This window comes from Pocillopora damicornis, chromosome 14 (assembly GCF_964200805.1).
Source record: "Pocillopora damicornis chromosome 14, jaPocDami1.2, whole genome shotgun sequence".
Lineage (NCBI taxonomy): Eukaryota > Metazoa > Cnidaria > Anthozoa > Scleractinia > Pocilloporidae > Pocillopora > Pocillopora damicornis.
Window position 1 is genome coordinate 3957898 of NC_142683.1, and position 10748 is coordinate 3968645.

At 40.5% G+C, this 10748-nt stretch overlaps 1 protein-coding gene across 1 annotated transcript; it reads left to right on the forward strand.

Annotated features, from left to right (window-relative positions):
* The first annotated feature begins 1358 nt into the window (after positions 1–1358).
* Positions 1359–5632, forward strand: LOC149034067 (uncharacterized). The gene is made up of 2 exons (XM_089193403.1): positions 1359–1467; positions 2097–5632. The coding sequence occupies exon 2, from the start codon at positions 2110–2112 to the stop codon at positions 5239–5241; it is 3132 nt and encodes a 1043-aa protein (XP_089049529.1). The 5' UTR covers positions 1359–1467; positions 2097–2109; the 3' UTR covers positions 5242–5632.
* The last annotated feature ends 5116 nt before the right edge of the window (positions 5633–10748 follow it).

Here is a 10748-nt window from a genome sequence, read left to right on the forward strand (position 1 = left end):
GTGAAAAACTATTGAATACCTATAAATTCCCTTGTCATGAAAACCTAGCAATCCCATCAGATTTCTGAAAGAATCGTCCAAACGCATCGATCTGAGGCTCGGCACCCTCACCTGCTTCCTCTAGCTCGCCCCAGGCTTGTCACCGCTCACTCGAAAAGGACCCGGAGGCTGAGAGAAGATCCTAACGAATTACTGCAAAACAATTAACATGAGACCAAACAAATTAATTTACTTCCTTGCTTCTTCTCCAGTTGTCCTTGGAGCGAGTTCATCCGTTTTCCTCACTTGGCGCATAAGCTTACAGGTTGTCCATTAATCCATATTTGACGGTGGAGATATTTCCATGTTCATGTTGGGTAGTTTCTCACAGTGTCCACGTCAAGTGAGTTGTCAGTGAAAAGGCGCTCGGTGCATACAATGGAATAACGCTCCACAAATAAAAGATTGTCCTGTGCTTGGTCTAATAGAAATCCTACGTAAATCGGCTGACGACGAGCGGACAAAATTAATAGGTATTTGATAATACTTAAAGGACCTTTTCCATTGGAGCTTATGTTTGTCCGTTCAGCAGGCCTGGGAAAGAGAGTGATTACGGAACCGACAGTCGAACAGAAATAGACAATCACATTTTACTGGCTGCCTGATGTGACTGACGTATGACGTGTGTTGGAAAAAACTCAAAGGACGAAAAGAGATGGTTAAAATTATTTTCAAAGCAGGGCACTGAAGGCTACAGATTGTGGTAAGTACTGTCTATGAAAACAACTGATTCGCTTCCATTATTTTGCCTTGACATAGACTAAGGAAATCGTTTTGGCTTGGAGTATCAGGTTTAAAAACTGCCTCAAACCTCGTTCAGTTATGAATGATGTGATAAATGACTTGGCAGAGGAGAATTCTGATATCTGCGATAGAAATTGAAAGAAATTCATAAACGGCAAAGTCAGTTAATGGTTTTTAACCCCACCTAGACCTATCAAACATTGAGTAAATTCGACGAATTAACTGGTATTTTAACCGGCACTGGACATGATGATTACTTTCAAGCTACCTTCTCTGAAGATTAAACTCCGACATCCCCTGAGTTAGCCGAAGGGCTATCTACTAACGCTCCAGCCTCGCGCAGAATTCCAACCGTAATGTGAAAAATATGAATTCCGAATGTCCATCACAAAATCTTAAATGAAATTCATTTTGTTCCTTGCAATGAAGGAAAGATAAGGAGAGACGGATATTTGTTATCCTACTTTTGAAGCGCCATCTAATCTACGTAAATATATTTCGGTTTTGAACGTCTAACTTTTTTACCGATGATGGATGTGAGCATGCAAACATGAAACAATTCACTTTTGTTGCAGGTAACATCCGGTCTCAGTGTACATTGTTTTGCGAGAACCGTTGGCTTTTAACCCAAAATTACAAACAAGACTTGTTACAGTGCTGAATTGGAGCTTCTGTCTTGAAAAGGTAAGCTATTTGTACTCGAGTGATTAGCCGAATTATCAAAAGTTGAAAATTCTATTTCTCCTGATATTCTCGGGCCTTGTCATTTGTTGTGTTCTGTTAGCCATTTCAATTTTCCCAGTTTGTCTCTGATTTGCGTGATTCGCGTGACAGTGTAACGAACACCCCAGTAGAACAGACGGCAAAGGTGTGTTCCTCTTTGATGGGCAATGTAAAAAGTCCATCTACAAAACAAGAGGCTTGAGTCCAAACTCCGTAGAAAATATGTATTAAACTTGTTAAATGAACCACAACATTTCAATTGCTAAAATAAAAACTTCGAAACCTCATAGAATTCCAAACAGAGGCTTAGAAAAATTGCGCGAACGAAAGCTCAAAAGCAATTTACTAAACTCCGTGAAAACAAGTAATAAAAGTATGCGAAAAATGTCCACGTCAGTTTTCCAATGTCAAGGTTAGAGTTCTTTGACTTGATTTGCGAATTGTGAAATCACTTGCACCGCGTGTGAATACATAAATAATACAAGGCGGGGAGAGGAAGATAATAAATTGCAATTTGCAACCAAAGATATTTTCTACAAACAATCCGTGTGTAAGTTTTCACTAATTTCTCTTTTTTTTCAACTGAGAAGAAACAGGGTCAAGATGGACAGCATAGAGGAAGCTTTATCAGCTATCTTCATAGGTTTAGTGGTCGCCGAGTTCCTCTGCAAAACTGGTCGAGTGTTGCAAGCCATCGAGGTGTACAGGGAATGTTTGATTATATTACACAGTCAGGTGCTGGCTATCGATGGTTCATTGGCAAACACTATGTTCCGTGCTATCTACATGAAAATAATCCTTGCTTACGTTTATATAAAGGATTACACAAGTACAGAAAAATACCTTGGGAAACTCTTCCTATACCTAGACTGTAATGACACCTCTGAAAAAGGATGGCTACATTTATTCCTGGCAGCAATACTTCAGGTACAAAGTAAGTTCATGGAGGCCTGGAAATTTTACGAATCAGCAGTCAACATCATGAAAACGATAGGAAACACAAAAGGCCAGGCACAATGTTATAGCAGCCTCGGAACAACGTTGCAATCGCTTGGTCAATATGACAAGGCCCGAGAATATCAAGAGAAAGCACTCGCTATCAGAATAGAAATTGGTGACAGGGATGGAGAAGCAACAAGCTACGGAAACCTAGGAACTTTGTTCCACTCACTCAGTCAATATGACAAGGCCCGAGAATACCAGGAGAAAGCACTCGCTATCAGAATAGAAATTGGTGACAGGGATGGAGAAGCAACAAGCTACGGAAACCTAGGAACTTTGTTCCAATCACTCAGTCATTATGACAAAGCCCGAGAATATAAGGAGAAAGCACTCGCCATCAAAATCGAAATTGGCGACAGGGATGGAGAAGCAGCAAACTACGGAAACTTTGGAACTTTGTTCCGATCACTTGGTCATTATGACAAGGCCCGAGAATATCAGGAGAAAGCACTCGCTATCAGAATAGAAATTGGCGACAGGGAAGGAGTAGCAAAAAGCTATGGAAACCTAGGAACTTTGTTCCAATCACTTGGTCATTATGACAAGGCCCGAGAATATCAAGAGAAAGCACTTGCTATCAGAATAGAAATTGGCGACAGGGATAGAGAAGCAACAAGCCACGAAAACTTAGGAACTTTGTTCCAATCACTTGGTAATTTTGAAAAGGCCCGAGAATGTCAAGAGAAAGCACTCGCTATTAAAATAGAAATTGGCAACAGGGATGGAGAAGCAAAATGCTACGGAAACCTAGGAACTTTGTTCCTATGCCTTGGCCAGTATAGCGAAGCTGAAGAGTGTATGGAGAAAGCACTGCGTATCCAAAAGAAAATTGGTGATAAAAGAGGAGAGGCAACTAATTATGGAAGCCTCACATGTTTGTTTCTCTCGCTCGGCAAGTATGCAAAGGCTGACGATTATCTAAAGAAGGCAATAGCAGTTAGAGAGGGTATCGTAGATAGAAGCGGAGAAGCAACAGACTACGGACATCTTGGTAAAATTTCGTGTACGCGTGGTGAATATGACAAGGCTCAAGAATATTACGAGAAAGCCCTTACAATTCACATGGAAATCGGTGAGAGGGAAGGAGTAGTAGTCAACTATATCGATTTAGGATTGTGTTTTACATCGCTTGGTAAAAATGACATAGCCGAAGAGTACTTTAAGCAGGCTCTCCTATTAAGTAGGGATACTGGACAACACTTGCTCGAGTTTTACTCTCTTTGTCATCTATCGGTGTTGAAGGTGTCACAATGTCATCTTGAAGAGGCTTCTTCGTATCTTTTTCAAGGCATCCAAAAGTTCGACACTTTGAGAGGTTTTCTTAAAGAAAACGATCAGTTTCAAATATCTCTTTTAGAAACGCACGGCACCTTTCCCTACATGTTCTTCAGTTGGTTGCTTTCTTCCACTGGTAAGCCGCAAGACGCCCTTTATGTCGAAGAGCTGAGAAGGGCAAGAGGCCTGGCCAACCTGATGGCAGCTCGGTACTTTGTTCAAGAGCAGATCTCGAGCGATCCAAAATCTTGGTGTGGCATTGAAGGGATCATCACAAAAGAAGCAGACTGTGCATGCCTGTACATTTCGGTTGGTCAAAATGGTGTACGGTTTTGGATCATTAAAGCAACGGGAGCTATTCATTTTTCAGAAGAGGAAGTGAGCCTGGACAAAAACAAGGTGACCGGAATAGTCCCTGAGTTAGATGAGTATTTTAAACAAGCCTTCCGCACCCACGCCATTTTACCCGAACAGAATTGCGAAGATCGATCTTTAGATGACACCGAAATGATGTCACTTCACTACGACAACTGCTCAGTGCTGCGTGACTACGACACCGAAGATTTCAAAACAAGTCTTGACTTGTGTTACAAGATTATCATCGCTCCTGTGGCCAGTTTACTGAAGCAGCCCGAGATCATAATTGTCCCAGATTCCTGTGTGTACCAAGTGCCATTTGCTGCCTTGGCTGACGAAGGAGGCAAGTATTTATCAGAGACATGCAGGATTCGGCTAGTTCCCTCTCTCACGACTCTCAAGCTTGTTCAAGACAGTCCTCCAGATTATCACAGTGAGACCGGGGCACTGATAGTGGGTGACCCTGTGGTTGGAAAGGTGATTTACAAGGGAAGGTGCAGAAATATGACACCATTGCCATGTGCGAGAAAGGAAGCAGAGATGATTGGAGGACTTCTTGGCGTAACGCCTTTGATAGGAGATTCCGCAACAAAGCATTCTGTACTCCAAGCGATAAGTTCAGTGAGCCTGATACACATTGCTGCCCATGGTGATGCCGAAAGAGGGGAGATTGCTCTTTCTCCTGAGCACCCTACCCTACTCCCACCTTTCCCTCGAGAAGAAGATTATCTTTTGACGATGGAGGATATTTCAAAAACTCGATTGCGAGCTAAACTAGTGGTGCTTAGTTGTTGTCACAGTGCTCGTGGACAGATTAGAACCGAGGGAGTAATTGGACTTGCCCGAGCGTTCTTAGGATCCGGAGCTCGTTCAGTGTTGGCTGCACGATGGGCCCTGGTTGACACAGCCACAGAGCAGTTCATGACTTGTTTCTACAAACATTTGTTCCGCGGTGAAAGCGCCAGTGAGTCTCTCCACAAGGCCAGGAATTGGATGAGAAATAACGGCTTTGACAAAGTTTCTCAATGGGCGCCATTTATGATCATGGGCGACAACGTGACATTTGATTTTGGAAATTGGCCGGTGCCTAGCGCACCTTAAGAGCCATGACTTCGATAAAACCTCTGTAGCAGAATGAACCAGATTTAGTAAAGCTCAGAAATATTTAAGTGGCGATCTCTGTAAGAGCGATCCTGGGGCATTTCGCATCGGAAAAAAGTTTTCCCTCAAACTTTGCCCAATAAACTATCTTTGGTAACAAGTAAATAAAACCACATTAGTTTCTGGAAATACGTTAAAATAAAATTTTTTAGAGCTCTCAAAAGTCAAAGGAGCAAAAAGCCCTTTTTTGACCTCTTGCGACATCGAAAATTTCAAAAGTTGAATAGCCCGGTCCTCGTATCACACCGCATGCAGCAAAAAATATTTTGTATTATTAAAGTGTGTGATATATAAGGTGTATAAAATACATTTCAATTTTGATATTCGTTTATTCAGAGGCTCGTCATGGTTTATTTAAAAACACTCGTTGGTCAGCTTTCTGAAATTGGTTAAAAGTACTCTTTCTTTCTTGGTTGATATTGCTCAAGTCCAGACCAGACCGTTAAAAATCCGCTTGATTTCTGCTAATAAGATGTTTGGCTGCAGAAAAATATAAAAACATCTTGCACTTATTGATTTTCTTCGCCGAGGTGACTTCGAACTTTTAGCGATATTGCTAGCGTGACAGCCGATTATGCAAATTAGTTCATTGAGCAAACTCCGACCGTTTTATATGAGTAGCTCAATAAATCTTAGATTTTAACCATCTCAAGTAGAAAATATAGTAGACAGAGCTTTAAGACCACACCGATTAATACTTTAAGCATTTTAAAAGGCCAAAATTTTGACAAAAGTTATTATCTCGTGACGAAAGACGTCAACAACAACGTATCGAATATCATAATTTGATTAACGCTCGCAAACTCTTTTTTAAAAATTTGGCTTCTGTTATTTCATATTTGAGTTCTGACAGCTTACGCTATTCAAACCTGTATGAACATTTAAAAACCAAACTACAGGATTCTATTTAGTGTAACCGGCGATAACAGCACACACTGAAATACACCGTGACCAGTGACTCTGTCACGTAATTCCATCGTGTAACTGTCCTGAATAGTTCTCACATCTAAATAAAGCAGCGATTGCTCGGATTTCTAGCTGAAAGGGAAAAAATGATATTTGATCGTCAGACCTGTCTGCATAACAGTCTCTGTTCATAAGTTTAAAGAGTTCTTGTGAAAAGGATATCGCATTCGCATAACGGGTGGACGTCATAACTAGATTGCATAACAACTGCACTCCGAAATCATTTCCTCCATTTTTGCAAGAGGTGCTGCATTTGCATCTTGCATTTAAAATGCGAGCTCAAAATGTTTGGACATGTCTCTTAGCATCTTGACTTTGAGACTAGGCAACCTTGCTTCTCTTGCCAACGAGCTCACATCATAGATATCAAACATGATTGGATGTTTCAATCCTATCTCACCATTACTGTGTTCCTCGCCTCTCTCAAACACCCTTCGTCTACATCAGACGCGGATGCTTCTATCAAGTGGTCGTTTGCGTCGGTGGCATCATCTGATTCTTGTTGTAAGGTACAATCTCGAGAAGAAACCTTGAATCTGTATATTGAATAACCACTCTGTTCTATCGAACATTCTCTCTCCATCTATTGAACAAGCAGTTCGCATATCCTTTGCTACTTTCTCTGGGTTTGGTTTCTGCCAGTGTCCCATCCGATATTAAATTTCTGTGTCAAGTACTGCCTGACGTTTTGCGAAAGCCATTCACTTGCACCTCTCTTATGAAGAGCCCATCCCATGGGAAGCTTTGATGTACTTGTCAAGGGTTCTGTGGCTACTGCAACCAGTTCAGTCGAACTTTCACCATCTAATGACAATGACTGAAAGTGATGAACCCACTACCTTTTCACTTTGTCATAAAGACTTTAAGTCATGCTCGCAGGCACAGGACGTACATGATGAACTAGCTAGTTTATATGGAAGTCAAGGTCGGCCTGGGTCTTAAAATCTTCATCGCAACCAGGTTCAGGGCATTGATAGGAACTACCGTCGTTGAATTTCACCGAATAAACTTTCCAGGCCCAACATTAAACGCTCTCCAAACGCGCAGGCCCTCTTGTGTAAGTTGCTGAAAGTGGCAATCTTGCTATCCGAGCTCTCGTAGAGATGATAGCAACCTGCTTCATCCGATCTTAGAAAGGCCTTTATTATTCCTGAATTTTGCAACTTTATGGTGACAAAGAGATTTTCTAGGACTGACAGCACTGAAAACCAGTCTTGTTTACAGCTGTTCAGAAGGTGTACGTATCAGGTTACTTCCAGGCTTTCCTCCTGTCTTACAACAACGTTACTCACATGCCAATTGATTTCCCTCTTGGGAAACCATTCTGCTGGCTTTTCCCGGAACTTCATCGCTATGAACTTCATTGTCCAGTCAACTATTATAAATGCTTCATCTCCCTTCAAAGTATCGACAATTTTCCGCTCGTACTGATCCTGGTTTCTGCTCTCAAGATATGCCCTCTCCATTCAAAGATCTTAGCGGCAGCATTTTTTGCTTCATACAGATAGTCTTCCGCTTGAAACCTACCCAATTGCATTGTGTACTCAGAAATAGCGCCTTTTACTTCTTCAAGAACACTCTAAAGCTTCTCAAAATCCTCACACTTCACGTCGTGACTGTGACTGCATACTTTCTGAACGTCAGTGTCACCAGCATGGCTCAGTGCAAAGACCCTACAGTGATCGGCACATTTGCTACCTTCCTCTTCGCAGCGATTACGGTATGTAGTCTTCAAATAAAACTTGCTCTCCTGAAGCCTCTTCCGAACTTCTTTGCACTGGTCCTTTTCTGCTCCCACGCTTTCCAATTCGTCTATAATTTAGAGAAAATCCTTGAAACCATCCGCTCCCTCAGCTGCAGTATTGTCTGAACCTCTATAGAACGCTATACATCTTAGAAATGGCCTTTGACATTTGCAAATTGAATTTAACTGAGTCTTCTACATCGAACAGGCCAGCCCTTGCAAAGATAAGTTCTCCTTCTGTGAAACTACCTTTTGACAAATGGATTAAGCAGAGATGACTCTTTATTGAGTCAGTACTCTGAGGCAAGTTAAACGAAGTTTCTGAGGAACGCGACTGAAAACAGGACTTCTTGTGGCGAATACCGCTTCAAGAATTTAGTGTTATTAATCCCAAGCAAACCAGTACCGGAAGAGACATATGAATTACAGCTAATAAAATCACGCGCTTTACAAAATAGATATAGCTAATTGTTGGAAAAATGAGGTGGCACGTAACGTAATAATTTATTTCCTCAAAAATCGCGGGGTCCTTTTCCCCAAGAACTCCCTAGAGTTCTAAATAGAAACTTTCATAAAGACAGGTGTGCCGACAAAATTTCTCTTATTCCTGCCTACCAGAATTCTGATCCAAAAGGCGATGTTATCGTTGCTTTATTACGAAGGGAGAAGCAATTCAGGATAATTAGACAACTGAATTATGTGACAGTGGTCACGGTGCATTTCAGTGTGTGCTGTTATCGCCGGTTACACTAAATAGAATCCTGTAGTTTGGTTTTTAAATGTTCATACAGGTTTGAATAGTGTAAGCCGTCAGAACTCAGATATGAAAAAACAGAAGCCAAATTTTAAAAAAGGAGTTTGCGAGCGTTAATCAAATGATAATATTCGATACGTTGTTGTTGACGTCTTTCGTCACGAGATAATAACATTTGTCAAAATTTTGGCCTTTTAAAATGTTTAAGATATTAATCGGTGTGGTCTTAAAGCTCTGTCTACTATATTTTCTATTATATTTTCTACTCAAAATGGTTAAAATCTAAGATTTATTGAGCTACTTATATAAAACGGTCGGAGTTTGCTCAATGAACTAATTTGCATAATCTGCTGTCACGCTAGCAATATCGCTAAAAGTTCGAAGTCACCTCGGCGAAGAAAATCAATAAGTGCAAGATGTTTTTATATTTTTCTGCAGCCAAACATCTTATTAGCAGAAATCAAGCGGATTTTTTAACGGTCTGGTCTGGACTTGAGCAATATCAACCAAGAAAGAAAGAGTACTTTTAACCAATTTCAGAAAGCTGACCAACGAGTGTTTTTAAATAAACTATGACGAGCCTCTGAATAAACGAATATCAAAATTGAAATGTATTTTATACACCTTATACATCACACACTTTAATAATACAAAATATATTTTGCTGCATGCGGTGTGGTGCGAGGACCGGGCTATTCAACTTATGAAATTTTCGATGTCGCAAGAAGTCAAAAAAGGGCTTTTTGCAGCTTTGACTTTTGAGAGCTCTAAAAATTTTATTTTAACGTATTTCCAGAAACTAATGTGGTTTTATTTACTTGTTACCAAAGATAGTTTATTGGGCAAAGTTTGAGGGAAAACTTTTTTCCGATGCGAAATGCCCTGGACCGCTCTTACAGAGATCACCTCTTAACTAATAAGAGTGACTAGCATCTAGTTTCTCCTTACAATATCACCCCCGAATCACACATTAAGGTCATGAGAATAAAGGAAATGATCACCCACAAAAGAAGCTTTTGATCGGTGAACAAATTCTCCTGGTCAGCACCTTAGGAAATGCATAGAGAAAGTACGAGGAATGCGCACACTGATGTTAGCTTGTAAAGGGTTAACAGCTGTAAATAAATTACCTCATTTCTGCTTGGCTTAGTTGGTTCGTAGTTACAGGAAGCACTTCTAAAGAGATCTCATTTTAGTTTTGTGGCATGGGGTGATTATTGATGGTAAAAGGACTAAAAGGAGTCCAATTCGGTCTGTAATTATACGAGTGATTATCAAAATCGGACGACCGCGAAGCGGGAGTCAGATTTGTTAATCACGAGTATTATTTCAAACGGAATCGGACAACTCGAATTCCTGTTACCAGGAAATAAAAATACGACAAAATTTGAGAAAGAAACTAGACATCGCTTGTATTTAACTGTCGATCACTATTTCTCTGGTCTGTCAAAGCTCTTAGAAAACCAGTCACAAAATCAAATGAGGCAAATTCAATCAAATGTGAAAATTTGCTTTTACTAATGATTGGAGAACCCAGCAGATCAAAGAAACATTAAATGCTAGATGACAGTGACATTGACAAGGTCATTAGATCGAAAATACAAAGATCTCTCTCTATCAACCAGCTGAAGCAAATTATTTTGGTTTACCCGCAATAGCGTTGTACTTAAATAAGACACGATACTTTGTCTCTTGCCTTAATTGTAAATGTTATAGTGGTCACCTTGGCACTTGCATCTCACCCCACATCTCAAGTTCTATAGTGCATCTATGCTACTTGCCACAGCACCAAGTTTGACGATGATCTTTAAACATACGTGCTTTAGTCAGAGTTTCACTCAGTTTGACTACTTTTTATTTCAAAAATGCACTAATCGTACATTATTTTGTTTTCCTTTCAAGGTAGGGTGTTGAAGTGGTGTTAGCATAACTTACCTGAGGCATGGAACAAATTTTGCTCCATCTGTGCCAAACTAAAAGTAA